The 24,843-nt window shown below is 34.6% G+C and overlaps 2 protein-coding genes across 3 annotated transcripts in view; one reads left to right on the plus strand and one right to left on the minus strand.

Moving 5' to 3' along the window:
- Positions 1 to 16,685, plus strand: part of LOC133313927 (protein CHROMATIN REMODELING 20) — a 35,448-nt gene extending 18,763 nt beyond the window's left edge. For both annotated transcript variants that reach the window (XM_061515343.1, XM_061515344.1), the window contains 13 exons: positions 2,683 to 2,802; positions 4,187 to 4,353; positions 5,143 to 5,284; positions 6,889 to 7,038; positions 7,124 to 7,179; positions 7,268 to 7,571; positions 9,157 to 9,292; positions 10,633 to 10,694; positions 10,903 to 11,129; positions 12,026 to 12,229; positions 14,717 to 14,795; positions 14,863 to 15,131; positions 15,924 to 16,685. In XM_061515343.1, coding sequence (XP_061371327.1) covers positions 2,683 to 2,802; positions 4,187 to 4,353; positions 5,143 to 5,284; positions 6,889 to 7,038; positions 7,124 to 7,179; positions 7,268 to 7,571; positions 9,157 to 9,292; positions 10,633 to 10,694; positions 10,903 to 11,129; positions 12,026 to 12,229; positions 14,717 to 14,795; positions 14,863 to 15,131; positions 15,924 to 16,314 — 2,307 coding nt within the window. In that variant the 3' untranslated portion in view covers positions 16,315 to 16,685. The remainder of the gene's footprint in view (positions 1 to 2,682; positions 2,803 to 4,186; positions 4,354 to 5,142; positions 5,285 to 6,888; positions 7,039 to 7,123; positions 7,180 to 7,267; positions 7,572 to 9,156; positions 9,293 to 10,632; positions 10,695 to 10,902; positions 11,130 to 12,025; positions 12,230 to 14,716; positions 14,796 to 14,862; positions 15,132 to 15,923) is intronic.
- A 3,471-nt stretch (positions 16,686 to 20,156) lies between these two features.
- LOC133313929 (hypothetical protein At1g04090) lies at positions 20,157 to 24,006 on the minus strand. Its single transcript, XM_061515348.1, has 2 exons — positions 23,654 to 24,006; positions 20,157 to 22,286 (listed from the first exon to the last, which is right to left on the minus strand). Exons 1-2 carry the CDS (start codon positions 23,754 to 23,756, stop codon positions 20,692 to 20,694), a joined length of 1,698 nt encoding a protein of 565 aa, XP_061371332.1. The 5' UTR covers positions 23,757 to 24,006; the 3' UTR covers positions 20,157 to 20,691.
- Positions 24,007 to 24,843: the final 837 nt, after the last annotated feature.

A 24,843-nucleotide genomic window follows, 5' to 3' on the forward strand; every position in this document is an offset into this window, starting at 1 on the left:
TTTGGGATTGTGATAGAATCTAGTGCTGAAATAAAGCTTTTGTGCTGCACAGAAAGGTTAGTAGACGAGACAAAATGAGAGATAGGGTGTTAGGTACAAGATCTTTTCCCTTTTCTTAGGGCAATATGTAAGTCATCAGAGGTACTGGATAAGCTATCAGAAGCAACAGGCAAATCATTAGATGCAACAATATTAGGTTCAGAAACAGGAGAAGTAATAATATTAGAATCAGAAACAAGAGATTCAGGACTTTCCAGTCGTTCAGACGATTGAGGTTGCTGGTGAAGTAGTGTGGGCTGCTTTCTCCTGTGATATATCAACTCAGGTGTCACAATCCTCCGTATTTTCGGTGTATTAGATGGGTCAGACACAAAAGAATTAGAAACAGGAGGAAGAGGTGTAGCAGAAGGCATGGAAGGTCCAGACTCAAAGATAGAAGGTGATGAATCTACTGAAGAAATGCTCTCCCCCTGAAGACGAGGACTTGGGAAAAAGGACTTAGATTCATGAAATATGACATCCATTGAGACAGAATTTCCGACTAGCAGGATGATAACACTTGTAGCCTTTCTTATCAGAGGCATAACCAAAGAAGATACATTTGAGAGCCCTAGGATCCAACTTATTGCGAAGATGTTTATGAACGTGGACAAAGACAACACACCCAAACACTCGTGGCTGAAGACTCTGCATAGAGGGAACAAAGGGAAAGAATGAAGTCATTGAGTGAATAGGACTTATATTGTCAAGGACCCGAGAGGGCAAGCGATTGATTAAGAAAGCTGCAGTAAGAATGACATCTCCCCAGTAGCATTTGGGTACATGATTCTGAAAAGGTAAGGCACGAGCAACTTCAAGAAGGTGACGATTCTTTCTCTCAGCAACTCCATTTTGTTGAGGGGTGTCCACACAAGTAAGTTCATGAATCATGCCCTGATCTTGGATGAATTTGGAAAGACACTGATTGACATATTCGGTACCATTGTCAGACCTTAGTCTTTTAATTCTTTTTTCAAATTGGGTCTCAATCATTTTATAAAATTGAAAGATTAACTATGATACCTCAGATTTTTCATGCATTAAATAAACCCAGGTTACACGATTGCAATCATCAATGAAAGAAACAAACCATTTATTACTAGAAGCATGAGGAACTTTAGAAGGACCCCAAACATCAGAATGAACAAGATCAAAAGGCTCGACACTTTTAATGGTACTAGAAGGAAAAGAGACACGATGGTGTTTAGAAAACTCACAAACATCACAATGAAAACACTCAACAGATTTAGACAAAAATAATGATGGAAATAAAGACTTAAGCAAACGAAATGGAGGATGCCCCAAGCGTTTATGATGGAGCCAAATCAAAGAGTCGGCAGTAGACTGAGACTGAGTCAACAAGGTTTGATCTTTAGCATACTTTGCAGAAGATTCTGGCACCAGATAGTACAGCCACCTTGCTCTTTAGCACCCCCCAATCGTCTTTCCCGTGGCGAGATTCTGAAAATCACAATGAATAGGGAAGAAAGTTACAGTGCAATTCAAATCTTTGGTAATTTTATGGATAGAAAGAAGATTAGTGGAGAGTTTGGGAACATAAAGAACATTTTGGAGATGTAATGAAGGCTGTAAATATGTTACCAGAACCCGCAACTGATGTGTGTGAGCCATCAGCTACAGCTATTGTATGGGTGCCAATAGTAGGGTTATAAGAATGAAAGGAGTCAGCACAACAAGCCATATGATCAGTAGCACCAGAATCAATAATCCAAGAATGTTTAAAATCAGTACAAGAAGAAAGAAAAGAATGAGTAGTGGAGCTTATACCAGTCATGGCCAAAGCATTAGTATTAGATGGCTTACTCAGAAAATCAAGCATAGTACAAATCTGCTTCAACTCATCTCGGCAAATAGAAATAAATTCTGAAGATGCACCATTTGAACCAGCCATAATATTGAGGTGAAAATCACACAAACGCAAATCCAAATGATGTCTGACCGAAGAGAAAAACACAGATCTGGAAAGAGGAGGCAAAACCAAGCAGGAAAAGTTTTTTTTTTTTTTTTGCGCGAACAGTACCGCGTGAACAGTAGCGATGAACAGTGCGTGTGAACAGTACTGTGGACAATGTTTTTTTTTTTGGGGAGCTGTTCCGGTCGTCTGATGAAAAAGAAACCTCCGTAGAATGATAGATCTGAGAAAACAGAGTGAAACAGGGGTCCTCACGGTCCAAAAGGTCTTCGGAAATTTTTTTCCGACGGCGGCTTTGTGGCGGCGAGAGGCAAATAGGGTTTGGTTTTTAAAGGCGGTGATTTGCGAAAGCAGAGCCCTCAGAATCGAGAGCTCTGATACCAAGTTGAAAAAAGAGATAGTCTTATTGATAAAATTGTGTATAACATCTGTACAATTGCTCTATATTTAAAGAGACTAAATAACCTAATGGGCTAAGCCCAAAGAAGATTCTAGAATGAAAATAATTAAACAAATACTATTATTTACAACAGATACCATAGATGTAAGGAGTAGGAATTACTATTACTCTTCACTGGCCTTGTGTCTTCCATTTGTTCATTTGAATTTTTTATTGCCACCTCTTTGAGAATCTTTGAAGTTTTTACGTAGAGTTTGTTGGTCTTTTTATATTTGTTTTCTCTACGGTTTGATTTGTTTCATATTTGCAGATTGCTGGAATAAGATTTATGTGGGAAAATATAATACAGTCAATCAGAAAAGTGAAGTCTGGGGATAAAGGTCTTGGGTGTATTTTAGCTCATACCATGGGCCTTGGTAAAACTTTTCAGGTATTCTTCTGATTCTGGAGATTTTAATTTGTACATATAACTAAAGAGTGAATTATGGGTTGTTGAAAATACATGTGGTAGATCAATGTCTTTTCTGTGAACTGATATTTGAGTTGTAACTGTATTTTGAGTTTCCCCAGCCATTCTGAGATAACCATTAGCCGCACCCCTGTCAAAACATATATACAGATTTAGACCAAGCAAACATGTAAACAGTGAATACAAAGAGGAGGCAAAGTTAAATAAAATGCTTTGCCATCTTAGTTCTTACAAAAGAATCTGAGAAAAAAGATATATAAGAAGAGAAGAGGTCTGTTGGCAGTCAAGAAAGAAATCTTTTAGAGAAGCAACACTCATGAAAAATACATATCTGAGTTGTAACTGTATTGTGAGTCTCCCCAGCCTCTGTGATACCCGCGAGTCGCACCCCAGTCAAAACATATAGATATTGAGCTAGGAAACAGGTCAAGAATGAATAGAAAGAGGCAAAGTTAAATAAAATACATTGCCTTATTACAAAAGAAACTGAAAAGAAAGAGATATAGGAAGGAAGAGGTCTGTTGGCAGTCAATAAAGAAATCATTGAAAAAGAAGTGGCAGATTCGAGAAGGAACACACATGAAAAATATATGACTCTGGATAATGGCCGAGTCTGGACCTCAATGAAGATACCTGTGTTGGCAGTTAATTTGCTGGTATACTTTGACAGACAGTTAACCAAAACGCAAATTTATCTTAAAGTAAGAAGCCCAATGGCTGCTAGATGCAAGAAAAATGGGTTTTGAGGAGAGACATTGTCATCCATCTGCCATCTTTATTGTGGACTATCATTTGGACTGGCATTACATGCTTCTTGATCCTTTTTTTTTTTGGGTTAAGATAAAAAAAGAAAGAATAAAGAGTGTTTGAAGTTAATTATAACTATTCAGTGAGAATTTGGGTAATGTTTGAAAATAATTGCAATTGGAGGGTAAGCAGTATTTAATGGCAACACCCATGGCCATTATGGAAGAATCAGGGCTTCCTGCTATAAAATTCCCAACAGCATTGAGAAGCTACGACACCCACCATCTGTGTGGGAGCTGTAAAATGGAAGCCATGCTATGCTTGTATACTGTTATTAAAGGGATTTCCTCCTTTGGTCTCGAATTTTGTATTTTTCAAAACTTACATTCAGTAAATTACTCACGTAAAGGATAAATATAAATGGATAAAAAAGATAAAATTAGAAATACATCTTATTGCATATTTAAGGATAGAAAGGATAATTATTCTAGTTCTGTGTATTTAGTTGGGAATAGTTTACAACATTTTTTGGTTGGTTCTCTTTCCTTTTGCTGTTTGATGGTTTTGGTTTGATGACTGGTTATGCTGAAACTTTTAGGTGATAGCTTTATTGTACACTGCAATGAGAAGTGTTGATTTGGGGTTAAGAACTGTGCTTATAGTCACACCTGTCAATGTGCTGCATAATTGGCGGCAGGAGTTCATCAAGTGGAGACCTTCAGAATTAAAGCCACTCAGGGTCTCCATGCTGGAAGATGTATCAAGGTTTGCTTCTTATTTTGTTTTGACATCATTTTATTATCCATCAGACCTCTAACAATTACCAACGTACATATACACTTCAATCTATAGTAAATAATTATATAAAACTGATCCGGTGATGGGCTTGCATTGTTAGCATTTATAAGCACCAGTCCATGTAATACTTTTTTTTTGAAGTGAGTCCATGTGATACTTTGCTTTTAATAAGTCAGGCTGATTTTTTTTTATCAACTACTTGTGCTTGGAATTTGGGCATTTGTGGAAACAACCTCAGTTCTTGAATTTAGTGGCTCACTCAAATAACTCCTTTTGTTGGGATTGCTTCTTGGTGAAGCATCTTTCAATTTATTTTTTTTACCTCTTGAAATTCTTAGGACCAGTCAGTCAACAAATTTAGCGAGTCTATGTTCTATTTGACTTGCACAATAGTTTCTGTATGAATACTCATTTGCATGATGGGAGAAAGTGGGTGGATGTCTTATTATATTTGCATTTGGCTCCATTGCTTGGGTTTCTGTTTTTTGGTTGCTCTAGGCGGATTTCTTATCCTCCTATTTTGCACATGTTCTATATCCTAATTAATTATTCTTTTATCAAAAGAGAAACAAGATACGAAAAGATTCATCTTTTTACTATTTCATGAAATTAATGATTACAATTAGACATCCAACCTGTAAAAGTAACAGTGAAACTGCAAGATCCATGTAGCTAGAGCACCCTTCACCTTTTCATATTTTCAACTCAACAACATATTCAGTCATCATCTGGCTAATGTACTTTCCTTTTTCCCAGAGATAGGAGGGCAGAGTTGCTTGCGAAGTGGAGAGCTAAAGGTGGTGTCTTTTTGATTAGCTACTCTGCTTTCCGAAATTTGTCTTTTGGAAAGAATGTGAAAGATCGGCAGATGGCCAGAGAAATTTGCCATGCTTTACAGGTAAAATCCTTGAAATAGCATTTCTTCATGTTGTTAGATGATAACTCTTTATGTTGCTGTTGATCTGGTTTGTTTATAATTCATCGATGCACATCCTTGGGCGTTGTTGTCTAGTATCTTGACATTACTCAGGAAGTGTAAGAATATGTCAAACAAAGGGTGTTTGAGAGAAATTGAGTGTAAAGCTTACACATAATCCATCTTATTTATTGCAATAGTGCATTGAGTACAGTAGCTAATCAATGAATGACTAATTACAGAGCTAATTTATTGATATTGACCAGAGTCATAACTATAATGGACTAACATTCTAACGTGTTGTTAAATGTTAATGAATCTAGACTTAATGCTAGTGAATCTAGACTAGTATTCTTATACTCCATCTCATGCTGGAGCATATAGATGATATGCATCAAGCTTGTAAATTTAATTAGAATAATAGGGTAAATTACACATTATCCCCTATACTTCGCCTTTTGTCAATTAACTCCCATGTTTTTGTTTGCAACACTTAACCTCCCTCAACATTGGTTTAAGTTGAACGCATTTACTTTTCAGCTAACTTTAACAGCAGTTCAAAACTTTCTTAATTGGCCCTCCCTAAAGTTTATTTTCCTGTAGAGGGCTTGGTGATAAAATATAAACTTTTGGGGGATAGGTTTGGAAAATGTTAAACCACATTGGGGTAATGTGTAAAATAAATAATAATTGCTGTTAAATTTAACTGAAAAGGTAATTTTTTAAATTTAAACCAAAGTTGAGGGGGGTTAATTGATGCAATAAAAACTTGAGGGGAGTTAATTGAAAAGTGGGAATTTACAGGGAGGTAATGTGTAATTTACTGTAAAAAATATAGTGGACTCCATAAACTGCATAGCATTGCTGGAGAGTCAACACAACAAAATGAGGTATCATAAATATTTCATGACTGCTGGAGAGACAAATGAGCACTGTGTTGAAAAGATAACACAGCCAAAAAGAGACAAACAACCAAACAGCTTGGACTGAAAACAGCTCAGAATGAACTGCTGTATTTTTTGTGACACTTTCATTTCCTAGAGAATAAATGGCCTACAAACATGATGGTGGTGTCTCTGTTTTTGATGAAGTGATCAGAAAAGTGAAAAAACAATGGCAGAAGTTGATGAATTTTCTGGCAATGAAACTGCGAGATTCTGGTTAGAAAAGTGGGCTGGACCAAAATGTGCTAGTAGACCTGGTCTGGAGAAGAAATGGCCAGAAATACTCGAAATATGTGCCAGAATGTCGCCAAAAGGTTGCTGGAGATAGGTTGCATACGTAGCATGTGGAAAATCTGATTGTCTGAAATTTCAAGGTCCTGCAGATCCAGACCAATGATGGTTTGTATCCAGGCAAGAAGTGGTTAATGGCAAACATAGTTGAGAGGACAAGGATGCTGAAAAAGTGGGATAGCCATCGGACACTAAAGCAGGGTTAAAATAGAGGACATGAGACAAAGTAATTGCATATTCAGCAGTAGAATAGTGACAGGATTATGACTCCTAACACTTGAATAACTCTAAAATTCTAATTCATGTAATTTGCAACTGCATTCCTTTGATATTGTTGACACGTTACTGCAGGACGGACCTGACATTCTCGTTTGTGATGAAGCCCACATGATAAAAAATACAAAGGCTGAGGTAACTCAAGCCTTGAAACAAGTAAAATGCCAGAGAAGAATTGCGCTTACTGGATCACCCCTTCAAAACAATCTCATGGAATATTATTGTGTAAGATTGCGTAGTAAGTTACAAATTGGATGACCATTATGTTGTTGAATGCAATCTTTGACTCTTCAGCATTTTCTTTAAACAGATGGTTGATTTTGTAAGAGAAGGTTTTCTTGGAAGCAGCCATGAATTTAGGAACCGGCAAGGCTTTATTTACTCTCATTGTTCTGTTTTTTACTGTAATTTATTATGCATATGTTTCTCAGAAAATATTTTCCTACATGTGCAGCTTCCAAAATCCTATAGAGAATGGTCAACACACTAATTCAACTCTGACTGACGTGAAAATTATGAACCAAAGGTCTCATATCCTTTATGAACAGTTAAAAGGCTTTGTACAAAGAATGGACATGACTGTGGTGAAGAAGGATCTACCACCGAAAACTGTCTTTGTGATAACTGTCAAGCTTTCTCCCTTACAGAGAAAATTGTACAAGAGATTCCTTGATGTGCATGGGTTCACTAAGGACAGGGTGCATCATGAAAATTTAAGAAAGAGAAGTTTTTTTGCTGGGTACCAGGCACTAGCTCGGGTAAGTATGCCTTTGGAGAACTTGATTGTCAATTTAATAATCTGAGCAATTTTAGTAGATATAATAGCCTGAAGGGAAAAAAAGGAGGTGGTTTCCAAAAAGTAGGAGGCAGCAATGTGATAAGAGGGAAAAGGTAGGAGTTAAAGAACATGAGGTTTTGAGGGGCATATTGGTATGAGTAATTGTTGAGATATATAAAAGCCATTAATGTACCCTCACCTAACACCTTAAGGTTTTGGGTTGAAGTGGTTCTTTACATGGTATCAGAGCCTCGGTGTACCGGGTTCGATCCTCACCGCCCCTCACTTTCTTTATAGTGGAATTTCTTTCTTCACACAGGTAGGTGGGCCTGTGCATTGTCCATCCTTCAAGCCCAGTGGGCTCTCGTGTGAGGGGGCGTGTTGAGATATATAAAAACTATTAATGTAGCTTCACCCAACAGCTTAAGCTTTTGGGTTGAATTGGTTCTTTACAAAAAAAATTTATTCAACTCAAAAGTTTAAGCTGTTGGGTGAAGCTACATTAATGGTTTTTATATCTCAACATGCCCCCTCACACGAGAGCCCACTGGGCTTGAAGGGTGGATAATGCACAGGCCCACCTACTTGTGCGAAGAAAGAAATTTCACTATAAAGAAAGTGGGGGGCGGTGAGGATGGAACCCGGTACACCGAGGCTCTGATACCATGTAAAGAACCACTTCAACCCAAAACCTTAAGGTGTTAGGTGAGAGTATTTTTAATGGTTTATATTATTCTCTAACACACCCCCTCACACAAGAGCCCTTTAGGCTTGAAGTGTGGATATTGCACAGACCCAATGTTTTTGGTTTTAGCTTGTGCTTATTTTAATTCCACTCGAAAATGGGAGATGGTTAGGATCAAACTCGTGACCTTGTTATCACTGAAACTTTGATACCATGTTAAGAACCATTTCAACCCAAACCCTTAAGGTGTTGGGTGAAGCTACATTAATGATTTTTATATATCTCAACAGTAATTAATTTAGGTTAAAAGTTGGATTAATATAAATATTTGCATAGGTTATTTATTTGCTCAATTTTACCTATTCTTTAGTTTGACTAAATCTCCTGTTAATTATCAATTGTTGCTTCTGCATATATTATTTTCAAACTGCAGCTTTTGATATATGAAAAACTCATAACCGGCTATTTTCCAAAAATTGCTGGTTTTTCCATTTTTTAGTTCTTTTAAAAGGACGTTAAGGTTTATTCTTTTGTCAAAAAAATTGCTCATTATTTATTAGTATTACTAAATTAATTGAAATATCACAAAAAAAGAGAGAGAGTAATTTTATGTCTTGTGAAAAGTATTCTATTTTCACATAGTTTAAAATGCAAGGTGAAATTTGTATCGAATATTATAAAAAAATGTATTGATATTATTTCACATTTTTCAGAATTGGCCCATTATTTTCTATTAATTTTAGTATGATTTTCATAATTTTTTTTACTTTTGAGCTGAAAATGAATGTTCAGTGATTCTTGAACTTATTTTTAAATTATGGTTGCTTCCTAGCTTGTTTTAGTATATAATGGTGATAAAGAAATTTATTGTTTGTAGTAGATATGGAACCACCCTGGGATCTTACAATTGACAAAAGAAGACAAGGACTATGTAAGACATGAAGATGCTGTTGAGAATTTTCTTGTGGATGATAGCTCCAGTGATGAAAATTCTGATTTTAATGTGCTTGCTGGAGGTAGTCTTCATGTATATGGATCTATAGGCGCCTACACTTGTATGCTTCCAATATTGCTTATTAAGTTAATTATTAATTGATTGAAGGCTTCCTCTAGATGCTGTGAGTGGTTATTGGATGTATGTTTGTATGTGCACAATCAATTATTATTATTATTTGTTTGTTATTAGTATGCTTTGAATCTCTAGAATCTTGTTCTCCATGTTGTTTGACATCGGACTATAAGATTAAATTAATTGCTTCAGTTTTTTACATTTGTTTTGCTGTATGTGCTGGAAACTGAAAGTTGTTATTAGTGATTTGGTTCCTTCTACATCTCTTTATGTACTATGGAGATACTGCTCTTTGCAGGGGCTTTATATTGAGGAACTACTGGTTTTGAAACTTGTGAACATAGTTCAGATGTCTTTAATGACCATCAGTTTTATGATGGAAACAGATATGTTCTATCTGTTTAGGGGTCACAATCACCATCGGTCAATTTTTTTTTCTGATGAATGACCAACTTTATTTTTAAATGCCCTAGGACTAGGAGGTACAAATGGTAAAGAAAAGGAACTATAAAGTATAGAGGCTTTACCTTAATAGAAACTAGAAAATGTTTCTCTGCAATAATTTATGAGTCGTTTGGATGAGCTTCCCTGTTAACTAAAGGAACCAATTTAAAGCACTGCTTTTGTGTGCTAGTGTGTGAGCGAGGGATACAGTGGCTTTCTGTATTATTCCTACATGCCTCATTGATATTTATATGCTTTGCATCTTAAATTCACCATCATTTTATATAAATCATAAGCTCTTCGATAATCAGTTACTTTTTTGCTTTTCAAACTTGATATTACTGCCTTTACCATTTTTGAATTGCTTATTTTAGTAGTGAAGGAAATTTGAAAGATTAAAAAGCATAGATCCAGTGGCATTAAATCTGATTCTTTGGGAATTCTTCTAATATGGGAACCATAAAATTTGGTGTCCAAGCTTAGTCTCTGTTGTACCCTAAAGCACTTCAAAAAGGTCTGAATAGCATGATGAATACCCATTCTGTTTATATATCCTCATTCTGGGTCCTAATTAAAATCTTTGGTTTTGACCTAAGAATTTCAGGATTTTTTAACCAAAAAAAGAAAAAGAAAAAGGAGAGACAATGAATTTGGGTTTGTTCAATGATGAGTTACTACAACGTATGTATGGAAGTCGTCAGCTAGTAATAAAACATATGTCTACCTTTCTTGTAATACATAATCCATTGACTATTATGAGTTTTCTTTATCCTTATATCATTTGTTCTTCATATCACGAATTTAAATCTTTGAGGTATCTTTTGACAATTCATTGCCTTACAGAGAAGATGAAGTATGCAAATGATTTGCTGCAACGGAAAGATGATAATGGATTTTTCGTCAAGGTATGAAAGAAACAAACTAAATTGATAAATGTAATAATTCTTTACTTGATCCTCTCAATTGAATTAGGATTTTAAAATATAAGATTCAGTGTTGGCTACTTTCGTTGTCACCTCATGATATAGTGATTTTACTTTGCATGAATTGTAGGCTAGATTACGTGGTGTGAATTATGCTTTTAACACATGCTTCTTATTTATCACTTTCCAGGGGTGGTGGAATGATCTTCTTCATGAAAAAATTTATAAAGAGGTTGAATACAGTGGCAAAATGGTTTTGCTGATAGACATACTAACCATGAGTTCTGATGTGGGCGATAAGGTGTTAGTTTTTAGTCAGAGCATACCAACCCTAGACCTTATAGAACTTTATCTCTCAAGGATGCCTCGATGTGGCAAAAGAGGAAAGTTTTGGAAGAAGGGAAAAGATTGGTATAGGTGGGTTCAGATTTTTAAAACCTGTCTAACTTGCTGTTACTCTTGTTAGTCTTTGGATTTGTTTTTATTTATCTGGTTGTTTTTTTAACATGTATTTGTGGTTGGAATGTATAATTTCTTTCTTAAAATAATTTTATCTGCAGGCATTGTTATTTTAAAAGTATGGGGATAATCTGTCTCTTTCCCCTTATGTTACTTGCTGCTTAGATTTTCCAAATAATTTAGGATTAATGCTTTATATTTTAACATCCTTATGCACTAATCTTCCTATTGGCATGCCCTAATTATTACTGATAGTTTCCAAATTTTCTGTTTTTTTCCCCCACTTTCAAGTTGGGAGTAGTAGATGTCTTTTTGAGGGACACCTTGGAAAGATTCTGATAAAACACCAAACATGAAACATCTCACTATATACATGGTGTGACAGTCGGTTAATAGTTCAGTAATATAATGTATGGCAATGGGTACATTTTATTGCTGACCAGCTTTTAAACAAACAAAAAAATATGTAAAACGGCTTATCGTTTATCTTTTTAATCCCAAGAAAAAGATGTATGAACTAGTTATTGCATTTAATGTATGTCTTTTTTTTTTTTAATGAAAACATATTTAGGATTTTAGATCAAATGTTCTTTGCACGTATAGAATTTTTGTTTCTTCTGGTCATTATGTACCCACTTATAATTTTGTTTCTCTCTGTCTAAGTCAGACTTCTGTAATCTGTATGTTTTTTTACTGTTTCATATGTTTCTTCTCGCCTGGATTGATTACATCTCTAACTGCATATGATGCTCTATGTAGAAGCTTTCAATTATATTGGTACTTCGAAATTTAGGTGGCTCCTATTTTAAATACTTTTTCTTTGATTCATTATTTTCATGTGATTTAACCTCCAGGCTGGATGGAAGGACAGAGAGCTCTGAAAGGCAGAAGCTTGTTGAAAGATTTAACGAGTCTTCGAATAGGAGGGTAAAATGCACTCTTATTTCAACCAGAGCAGGCTCTCTGGGTATTAATCTTCATGCAGCTAACCGTGTTGTTATAGTTGATGGTTCTTGGAATCCAACATATGATCTCCAGGCTATCTATCGAGCTTGGAGGTAAGCTCCTGCTACTTTTTCCCTTATTCGCAATGAGCTTTCTTCCTATATACATTAGTTATAAAGTAAACTTTGGTACCATCAAGCAATCGGAGCAGGAATAAATTTTTAAAGGAATATGGGTAAAGGAAGAGATTCCCATTGGATGTAATGTTCACCTTTAGGTTGGGTTTGGTGCATATTAAGAAACTGCATAAGTAGAACAATACACAACAAGTAGCTGAGTCAAAACATAACTTTTTGTTCTCCCTGTTGTTTGGTAGACTATACATAGTACAAGCAATTTTGCGCTGTACATACTTGATATGCATAAGTAGGAGACACAACAATGCAAAATTTACTACATTACTCTTTGTTCTATGCACTCTTTTTTTTGCACTAAGAAATTGCACATACAAGATTTTAATATTTTTGATCATTTTAATATTTATCATTTAATTACTTTCACACTCTAATTATAATTTATTATTATTATTAATATATTTTTTAATAAATTTTTATATTAATAATTAATCATATATTATGAATAAAAAACTCCTACTGCTATTTTTTTCTGGAAATTTGTCCATTGCAAGGGCCATAGCCCATATCCATCCCTCCAAAGCATGTCTTTGCAAGAACCACCTTTTTATTTGGATTAGTGAGTCCAAGAACTCCATCAAAGGTTCAGAATGCATAGAAAACGTATGGACGTTTTCAATATGTATTGGTGCTGGAAGCTGCAAGGTTGAGGACTGTGAGCCTCTGATCTCGAGGCCATGGAACTCCAATTGCTTAAGCTTGTACCAACACCGCTCCTAGGCAAGCACCATACACATATAAAGAGATAAAACAAATTGATGGAGGGAGAGATGACAAAGCATGTGAAGAAGCGGTTGAAGGAAGGAAGGTTGGGAGAATAAACGGACAAGGGTTTAATGGATAAACTAGTATTTTTCTTTTTTGTGCTGTGCACAACATTTCATCCCCTGGTTTAGTGGGTTACAAAACTTAGGAGTTTTGTGTTGTCCCTTGAGTTGCTTTTCGTCCAGCGCTTCAACTATTTTACAAATAAAATAAAGCGCAGTTTTTTGGGCAGTGGTTATACTTATTTTTTTAGCATATCAAATGCACCCTTGGGGAGAATTCTCCAGATGAGCAGATTCTTTGGGATAAGATAAGGGGTTTGGCTTCTGCTTGGTTTAAAGCTCATGGTCCTTTCAGAGGGGTTCCCTTACAGATATGTTATGGGAATGGGTAGATTTGCTTCATTAATGTTTTTTTGTTCTCTTTTGTATGTATTTGTTTTAGGAGGATGATAGGATCAAAATTTTTTAAAAGAGAAATACCACAACTGTTTGTATTAAACTCAATGAAATTAACAAGGTATAATCTCTGTTACAAGGAATTAATTATTACAGAGCAAAATGATGAAAAGGAACAGTAACAGAAGCAAAATAACAGCAGGGCACATATGAGACGCCCTGAGTATCTCCCTAATCAAGCCTAATTCCCATGACCTCCCAAGGTGCCTCTACCCATGCAGCAGCACACCCAAATAACAAACTTCCAACCTCCTACTCACGTAACCAATTCACTGTCCAATAAAGACGTCAGGCTCACGCTCTTCAGGTGCTGCGTCAGTATTCATTGAGGCCCAATTAATCTTCCTCCTATTTTTACCACAAGCATAAATCAGAATGGGCTTAGACGATTTGGATTTGGGCTCCGAGAGTCTATGAGAGGATCTTTTATCCTCCAATCTTTTTGTACTGATCTTCTTTTATCTTAATAGAATTCTTATTTGAATCCCCCCCAAAGAAAAAACCAATAACAGCCAAAAAATTAACTATCAAATAGAGTTCTTATCTCGTAGTTAATGCTAAGTGTTATGAACCAACTCTCTTAAAAATTTAAGTTGCAAGATATGGCATGAGTGGTTTATTACATCTCTAATACGTTCCCTCATGCAAGAGCTCTTTGGCCTTGAAGCATGTAAAATACTCAATGCCCCTACCTACCTTATGCTTAAATTTAACTTTTATTTAGAAGAATGGGGACAGCAAGGATGAATGCTAGACCATTTGGTCATATTATAGAAGCTTCGATACTATGTCAAGGACTAACTTCCCAATAGCTTAAGCTGTAAATTGAAGGCACGTAAATGTTTTTTATTACATCTTTAACACTAAGCAGTTATGAATATTGTCTGAAAGATTTGAGACTTTCGCATTGAGTTATGGTCACCTATATTTCCTAATTCTTGCAAAAGCATTTGCTCATAATAAGGGATAAAGTGCTTCGGTGGTACAGTCATACCCATAATTGATATCACAATATTTGCATATCAAAATCTTCACTTGGTTTGGAATAGTTTGGATGGTTTCAATCTGGAAAGATCACTTTAAAAATTAATAGGATGGACATTTTTTTATTTGATCATTTACAAATTTATTGTTTTGCGGCAATTGACAAACAATGTGGTCAAAATATTTTTCATTTTTCCAGGTATGGGCAGACAAAGCCTGTGTTTGCTTATCGATTGCTGGCGCATGGAACTATGGAAGAGAAAATATATAAGCGCCAGGTAATACAAATGATGTGTTTATATTGTTCATTTCAGTTTTTCTAATGGAGAGAAATGGTTTCAATAGGTAACAAAGGAGGGGCTTGCTGCTCGAGTGGTCGATAGACAACAGGTGCATAGGACCATATCTAAAGAAGAAATGTTACATCTCTTTGAGTTTGGTGATGATGAGAACCCTGAAACTTTGGCTGAGCTAAGTCAGGAAAATGGGCATACTTGTCATCAAAATAATCCAGTTTTGGTTGGGCATTCACTGAAGCATACAGCACCACATTCAAATGGGAGCAATTATTCTGATAAGTTAATGGAAAGCTTACTTAGCAAGCATCATCCACGGTAGCTTCTCTTACAGCTGTTGTTTCATAGAGTCGGTTTTCATGATTAAGGTGTATTTTTTGGTTGGACTTCTATGGTATCTTTGTATGTTATGGTCCTATAGTCTTTTCCTTTTTAACCCTGGGTCTTATTTAGTGGTGTATAATAGATTTTTTATTTTGTCCACATGTTTTTTAATTGACAGCACAAATGAAAGACATTGTCCAATTCTAATTATATTGTTATATATAAAACCATTTACAACCCTACATTCAAGAGCTTAAGTTTTTGGATTAATTGGTCCATGATATGGTTTCAAAGCCTCTATATGACAATGTGGTCAAGATTTGATTATTGCTGCCATATTCTTCTAAATAAAAGTTTAGGCTAGTGCTGACCAAGGGATATGTGGCCAAATGGAGGGTTGAATTGGTCAATATAAAGACTATATATAAACATAAAATTGTATGTTTAGAAAATATTAAAAATATAACTAATTAGGAGTATTAATTTTTAGTATGACAAAAGTAATAAATATTTTTGGTACTAATCAGATAATATCACAAGTGTTGTCTGGATCTTGAGTTTAGTACGATTAGGACACTAGTTAAACAGGTTGTTAGAGTTGCTGGATTTCTGCTATGCTAGTTGCAGTAGAATACATCAATGTTTTTTTAGTTGAAGTGCATAGACTTGTGATTTTTGTACCAGTCTGTTCTCTAAAGTACAGATGTTTATATTTAGTTTCTCTCAATTTTTCTGGAATAACTACTCTGTATCTGACGCATCAGCTGATGCAAATTTTGATAATAGGTGGATTGCCAATTATCATGAACATGAATCCCTGTTACAAGAAAATGAAGAGGAAAAGCTATCAAAAGAGGAGCAAGATATGGCTTGGGAGGTGTATCGGAAATCGTTGGAATGGGAAGAAGTGCAGAGAGTACCACTCCGTGAGACCATGCCTGATCAAAAGCCAGAAATTCGGAATGCAAATGCTAAGCCCCATGTATCTGAAACCCGCAGCATCTCACCAAGTAAGCTAAGGAATCGTTTCGCGACGCGGAAATGCACCAACCTTGCGCACTTGTTGACGCTCAGAAGTCAGGGCACAAAATATGGTTGCAGTACAGTATGTGGTGAATGCGCCCAGCAGATAACGTGGGAAGACTTGAAGAATAGAGGTAAGAACGTAGCAAGGTGAAGGATGACATAATCTGAAGTGGTGGTGTTCATTTATAATCTAATTAATTTTTTTGTTGTAAATGGATCATGCCCTTATTCAAAATCTTTTGTGGATAAAATAGAAATGTACCAACCAAAAAAATGAAACAAATATGTTTGTACTTTGTATTTTATGCTGTGGGTTGTTTACGGCTTTTCTTTCGGGCACTTGGGAACGTATTGCCTGTCAAGTTTCATTATAAAGCTTCATGGATATCACGGGTTTTGTTCTAGGGTCCCCAACATTCTAGGAGGAGAATGATTTGACGTTCTAGGAGTTATCATGCGGATACTTCTTACTAGTGGTTAGCATTAGCAATTATACGATATAAATAGTACTTGACTTTAATGTAAAGGGTCTAATTTCTTTCTCTCTTTTCGGATTTTTCAGATAAGCTAATTTAGCCATGTTGTTGAACTGTAATTAGAGTATGTTAACTGTAAAATTTAGACGAACTATCTCGAGGCACATCCAAATCGTATACGATTTTTAAACGTTATCCTCCGACTTTTGGTTATCCTTTGTTTCTAATACTACGCCTCCAATACGTATTAATGGAGAAGCTAACAAATTAAAAGGTATGTGATAATCCTTAGTCTATACCATCGTCACATGAAGAAAATTTACAAATGCAAAGATTACATGGTTTCATTTTTTACTTGTCTGAATTTTTTGCTATAGTTAGAAGAAAGAAATGAAGTGTGCAAGAACGAAGGGAGAGAATTTTTTTTTCATGTATTATAGCTAGTTATTCATTTTTTTTTTGTAAATATAACATTTTTTACGAATCTTTTTCAGTTGCTTTGGTTGCGAGCTGTTGCTCCCAGCTCAGAAACACCAATACGTAACTTTTTACAAAATGTGCGTGTCGGACACGTGTCCGACACGGATACGCTCCGGCACGCATCCGACATGCAGTCAACATTTTAGGACACGCGGTCAACGTTCTGACACGTTTTTTGACATGCAGTCAACTTTTTTCGACGCGCGGTCAACTCTCTGACACGTATCAGACACGTTTTTTTTTTTTTACTTAATTTTATTAACTAAAAAAAATTATAAATCAATTTTTTTGTTATGAAATTTACATGAAAAATTAACAAGGTACGAAAAATTATTTTTGTTTATATTTATGTTATGAAATTTGAATATTTGATTGATTATATGACTTATTAAAAGTTGTTATATGTATTAAATATAAATTATATTATATATATTAAAAATATTATTTAATATCAAAACGTGTCCAACGTGTTGAAATATGATATTTTTTAAAATTAACGTGTCAGCATATCGTGTCGTGTCCCGTGTTAGTATCGATGCATCATAGCTCTTGGTTATGCATTTAGTGTACGGGTACTCTAAAGTTAAATAGATGAATAAAAAAAAAAAATGATTAAAAATCTTCTATTCTTGAATTCACAACTTCAATAGGGTATTGGTGATCACTCTTGAGCTTTTACTTTCGGCAGGACCTTCCATTTTCCTTCCATAGAAGATTCTTTCTTTCTTAATCTTCAGCTTAATTTTTTTTTAAGGATCATTCTTCTTATTTAATACATCTTTTTGGTAAGAGGAATTTATTATTACAATTTTTTTAAGTGAGTATTTTAATTTGAAATTGAATTTAATATGCAATATTTGTTTACCAATATATATATATATATATATATATATATATATATATATATATATATATATATATATATATATATATATATATATATATATATATATATTTTGTTTGTTTCACATATGCAAAGTTCATGCATATTTGTATGCAGGATCTTATTATGAGAAGTAGGATAAATTAATTATTAAATTTTACATAAATGGTCGAAAGGAAAATTATTCATTGCCACTTAAAATAATTACATGATTTTATATTTTAATTTTTACAGTTTATCACTATCTAATTATCAAAATTTACTTGTTTTACTTTCACAATTAGAAAAACTTTTGCTCAAAGTACGTTAGGGAAATATATATAATATAAAAACCATTAATTTATTGTTAGCAAATAACTTAAACTTCTGGGTTAAATTGATTCTTTATATTATATCAAATTCTCCATATTCGAGTGGTCAAGAATTCGATCTGCACCACCCTCATTATAATAAAAATAATAATGATTAGTTTACCAAAGTAAAATAAAATAATAATGATTAAATATTATAAATTTTTTAACATAAATAGATGGGGCATAATATATTACCCACCCTTAAAATTCAATAAACTCTTATATAAAAAAATATGTTAAAAAAATATAATATAAAAATTATTAATATAATCTTACCTAATAACTTAAGCTCTTACTTATCTAATAAGTTAAACTTTTGAATTAAATAGATTCTTTACATCATATTTATTTCTCCACCCAACAAGTCATTTCTCACTTTCCTCACATTTCCTATTGTCGCAATTTGAAAAAAAGAAAAAATAATAATTGCCCGACAGCGCAAGAAACACAGTATTGGGCAAAAGCCAGCCAAAATACAATAAAATGTTAGAACACCCTACAGTAAAAATAATTTATTTTAATAATAAATTTAATTATTTTGTGACATGGTTAAACGGCTTTTTGACCATTATAGCCCTAAATTAATAATTAATTACTGATTCGTTCTTCAACCAAAACATATCACTCATCGTAAAATACCCAGGTAGACAAGGGGATACCGGGGTATAATTTAAAAAATTTATTCTACCAAGATAGTGAATGAAATACCCGAATATTGTTCAAATTCTAAAAAATTTCTTGAATTATTTATCGGGTAGTAAAGGAGATACCTGGGTAAATGGATTGGATGCCAACAAATAACTGCGCGATGTTGAAATTTCATTCATGTGCACATCATTCTTAATTCTCTAAACAAAATTTAATGCGTGATTCAAGAAAAAGGCTAGGAGAAAAGGAAAAAGGGAAATATAGAAGAACACGAGCACAAACATCTGAGTAGTGAGTAGTTTATCCGTCTCAATTTAAGTATTAAGGACTATGTACCTTTCACTTCATTGCTGCTTGCACAACCACTTATTTCATTTATAATATTGTGTAGAGTAGAAACTATTCAAAAATTCAAAAACTAATTAAACACTGCATGTTGACTTGTAAATAATAGAAGAAAATGGGAAAGTGATTAATTTCTGCAATTCAGGTTCTTGAGAAGATTATCAAGGGTGTGGAGAATTTAGGTTTCTACAGTAAAGGTTGGATTGAGTCTCCTCTCAAAGGTGCTGAGGGTAATACAGAATTCCTTGTCAACTTCAACAGAACACATAATGAAGGTTCCTGAAATCATGAAGAAATTAGACAATTTATACTTGATGCATTTCTTCAACGTTCATAGGAGAAGATTTGCCAGTTTGGAAGATGTAACATGCGAGAAAGGGACGATGAACAGTGAAGAATGTGATGAGTAATGATGCTTTTGAATTTTGATGTTTGAAGAATTACCCAGATATCTCCTTTCTTACCCGGGTAAATATTCAACATGTGTATGAACAGGCGAATTTCGTGAAATATACTTGGATAGGGATGGAGATACTCGAGTAAGCTGAATAGTCAACGGTCAAACAGGGACAGATTGGTGTTTAATTTGTTTAAAAAGTTAAATTTTTACAATAGTTTATAATTAAAGTCAATTTAATAATTAATTATTAAATAAGGACTACAGTAGTTAAAAAGTCACGGTAAAAAAGCCATCGTTAGACGGTTAGAAACACATTGAGCAGATTGTCTGGTCTTATTTATTTTTAAGTTATGGCCTTAAGGAATCCCTTTCCCTACAGCATAGGTTCACTGCTAAACTTTCCAAGGCTGAATAGATAAACCAAAATTTCCAAGCAAACGAATACAAGTGAATTAAGTGATATAACCACACTGAATCAAAGACAATCCTGCTCCATGACCAGCAATACTTGGAACACTAACAAAATTTTCATGTCTCCCACCAAGCACTGGCAACAAGATTATCTAACAAAGAGACCAGAAATGTCTATAATACCAATAACACTGGCTTATACATATTCATATTTTGTATGTAGTTATACATATTCTTTTAAGCAACTCTTAACATCAGAGCGCTTTTGTTTTTTCACGCCACTAAGAATGGCATGAGTTGCTACTATCTGAGGTACACCTCCTTTACAATCGACACATGATTGATGATGATGTCTTGGTCCTCTTCACCACTTCCATAGTGATACACACAAAACATACCATTACCAAGATAGAAAGATACTATCTTATAAGTTTGGATTCCTTTCCCATCAAAATGAGTGGAAAAACAAGAGCTCACAAGACATGGCTAGTAGAAAGAGTAACATAGCAAGAGATGGTAACAATAAACAGGACTAGCAATATTCATCTCCTACCCAATTGTCCTTCTCCTTTGGCCCAGTTGGCCCCTCCTCACCATAAAGCTCTGTTGGAAATAATTCAATTAAGTTCTCCACAGAAAATCTAACGAACAGTGGAAGGAGATCTATTAGCTTTTCTATTTCCGAACGTGAATCATATACAATGGTAGGACCCCACTCTCTCATATACTGCAACCAACATGGTTCTGTAATGGCTCCATCACCAAGATACTCGACCGCAACAATCTTATATTTGATGCTTGAATCCACAATAAATTTGCTTCGAGCTGCATCATTGCGTACTCCTATTCCAAGTTTGGATGATCCCTGAAGGTAAGTCCCAGGATGAGGGTAGCTAGCATGGCCATGTCTTGATGAATAAACAATTGGTTTATTCCCCTTAATAAACTCCAGATTGAATGCATTTACCCATTCACCTCCACTATGCTGAGAAAAGAAAACAGACCATAGCTCTCCAGTGAAGTTGCTTACACGAAGGGTGATGTGCTCCCAGTCTCCCACATGTTCCCCTATCTTATTCATCTCAATGTTCATCAATGGCACTTTAAGGGTGGCAGGTCCATTGAAGGGGCAAAAAACCCACATTGCAATATCAGTAAAGGCTCCTCCCAATGCTGGTTTTACATGAACATAGAGTTCTGCACTCTCTATGTTTCCCTTCTTTAGATTATTTCTAGCATCATTATTGGTAGGCAAATCAATCCAAAAGGCACCATCATTTGTTCCTCCACTAGGTAAATTTGAGCCCTGATAGTCTATAGCTTGACCCTTTTCACTGCCTTCTGCATGCAAAGCTGCTCCATTCTTAAAAAACCATTGCACTGAGGATGGCAAGTATATCTCATCAGGATGAAAGTACACAGTGGGCCCATAATGCTCAATAAGTGCATGAATCTGGTTCAGATTTGGCATTGCATGCAAGGAAGAATCAAGATTCTTCAAGCACGCAATATCAACCGCTTGTTCAGAATCAAAATTGGTGCCACAGAAGAATGTCCCAACAGATACACCTCTACACAACATACCTCTATCACAGGGCAGTGTCTTCCAAACCTGAAATGATTTTTTTGAAAAATTTGACTTTATCGCTAGTAATAGATCAGAAGTCTCACAAGTTTCTGTTAGATCTTCTCGCACGCATCTAACTTCATCAACTTCAGGTTCATTTGGATTGCTAGTAACTACTATGCCCATGGCTTTATAACCCATTGGAGGGTTTGGCAACCAAAAGTAAACACAATCATCATGTGAATCCATGCTCCATATTAAAGAGTAGTTAAGAGGCTTTTTTAGAGCTGGAGATTCTAACACGGAGCCAAGGGAACAATCAGCTTCAGGTTCCGAAGTAATTTCACGAGCCACAAGAACATATCCTCTCAATGGCTGGTCATTGGACTGGCAGTAGTGACCAAGGCAGAAAAAGCCATCTGGAATCTCCAAAGGTCTATAAAATGTGAAACCCTGTGGATTTCCATGCAAACGTGTGCATCTCCAAACTCTCTCAAACTTTGTTACTTTTAAAACTTCTAATTTTCCAAGGCATATTCTTCCACCAGCAAAACCGCCACCTGACCAGATCACTTACGGGCTTGGTTAAATCATATGATTAAACCACAAATATTTGACAGCATAACAACAGAAGATCAAATAAAACAAAACAGAATCAAATGATTATTGATAGCGCGAATTCAATTTTGATGTCTGTAGTAAGACCTCTCTAACACATTACCCTAGCCAAATATGCAATAAAATGCTTACTTGATGCATGCATATCAAGCAAAAGTACAAACTAAGCTTAGCATTCTGTGATAAAGAATTTGGATGACTATGAGTTCTACACAAAGTTCTGCAGTAATGAATTAATATTTCTCAAACTCCCAGAGGCAAGCAAACATCCATCAAAAACATCTTGATGCACACAAGTAGCTTAATAATTGACAAGACACTTGAGTGAAGTCAAGATAAGAAATTCCGATTGGAGTTTTTAAAAAAAGGTAATGTCATATAGTGTTCCCCCCCTTAAAAAACTAGTTCTTTTAACTATCTGTTGAAGCAAAACAATACGCAAGATGGTAAATGAGAGAACCATGGAACTAATTAAAGCAATAATCACCACAAAGCCAAAGGAGCACTTCAGTCCATTTAAGAAATCCTAATGATAACTGTATGATTTTTCATGGAAGAGCGTTTATCAATGCTAATTCCACAACTTCACACCCAAAAAAAAGGAAATAAAAAACATCTTCTCTGCATTCTTTTATAGAATATGTGCAATCAAATCAATGAAAACGAAGCAAAACAAGAGCTTTTTTTTGTTCTGTGGCCAGAGTGTAACAATAGCTTTTCTCAACAGCCTTGGAAATTAACTAAAGACGATGCAATTAAAGTTTATAACCAGATAGTGTATAAATTCACTGACATTAATTTGCAAAGAGATAATTGTTTTCATAACACACCACAAGATTAATGATAAGAGAAAAGCACACATGAATAGTAACAAATCTCAATTCTGATCCAATTATATATGTAGTTTACTCAAATTTTGCACCTTTAGATCACCCAAAAATAAAAAGAAAAATAATAATATTTGCACTGTACTTCCTGAAACTGTGGTTCATGAATATCTCAGTAAAATTAATAAAACAACAACAATTTTCAAAGATGATAAATCTAGTGATACAAAAGTAGTTAGTTTTCGCGTTTGATTTGATCAATAAAATTCCACACACGTGCCTATGTGATAGTTGAAGGCAGCAGGAAACAAGAACAGTGCATAAAACCTGTGATATATTTGCATACAATCCAATCCTCAATAGCAACTCTATTTTTTAAAGAAAAAAGAAGAAGAAGAAGGGAAAACCCCATGAATTAAAACCCAGAAAAGAATCCAAAAGCACTCTTGCATGGTTTCAAATTTCAATACTTGAAGACATACCTTGTGGCCATTGTGGAAGAGGTGAAGGCAGAGAGAAGGGAAGTGGCTCAGGATCATAGAATTCTGGGACACAGTCCCAACAAAAACACTCACACCCAAACATCCCTAGTATCCTTCACACACAGTCCCTCTTGTTTTATACTCCAACAAGAAGAGAGAGAATGGTTTCCTTGCCTTGCCTTGCCTTGAAAGGAATTCAAGAAGAAGAGAGAGAGAGAAAGGAGAATGCTTTAGTAAATTGCAATGGAAAAAGTCTTCAACTTTCTCTTCCTTCTCCTCTCTTCTCTCCTCTTCTCTAATTCACTGTTTTTGCAGAGATGATGCTCTGCTTTAACTTTTGTTTGCTTCGAGTTTTTTGAGGTTCCCTTTTAATTGTAAGTTCAGTTGCTTCTTCTAGCTTTTTCCTTCTTTTTTCTTACCTTTCTTCTTGTCTTTTTTTATTATTATTATTAGGAAAAAATGTGTATAATTTTAAATAAATATAAATTTTTTATTTATTTTTTTAGTGGAATACATATTTTTTTTTGTGGTTTAAAATGATACATACTTTTTATTATTTATTATTATTATTATTTTGGGTGCTTATTATCAGTGGAGTTTATTTGCCTTAACTGCTATGCGATTTCATAAAAAAAATCTAGTATGATATAACCACTTTGCGTAAAGGATTCACTCGCTATCTTTTGGGTGCTCGAAGGACCATTCAAGCCTTCAATTATTGACTTTGTTGTTGTTGATTAAGACATAATTTTTCTCTTTCTTTTAGTTTCCAGGTATTAGTTGCAAATGGATTGGTTCCTACTCATATTCCGTAAGCATATATTGGTCTATTTTAATTAATTCTTTTTACATTCACTCGATCACTAGTGAATGGTAAGTTATGACTCTGTAAGGTTCATTCATTTGGTCTGGATTCCAATCATATAGGTACTTATTTAAGAATAAGAAATGTGAAATTATGTAAAATTTTATAATTGATAATAGATTAAAATTAAATTTCTAAGTGAAAGTCAATCAAAATAAATAAATTTAGAAAAAACGAAGTGAATATTTTATAATTCAATTAAATATATAAATCATGGGGACTAATTAAAATTATAAAAAACTAACAAAGTAATTAAACAAGTAGTTAATATTATTTTAAAAAATGGTATTAATTTTTTTTTTTTTAAAAAAAAAACAAAGTACTG

Source organism: Gastrolobium bilobum, unplaced genomic scaffold (genome assembly GCF_033153095.1).
Source record: "Gastrolobium bilobum isolate Gb01-03AN ecotype WA unplaced genomic scaffold, APGP_CSIRO_Gbil_v1 utg436, whole genome shotgun sequence".
NCBI lineage: Eukaryota > Viridiplantae > Streptophyta > Magnoliopsida > Fabales > Fabaceae > Gastrolobium > Gastrolobium bilobum.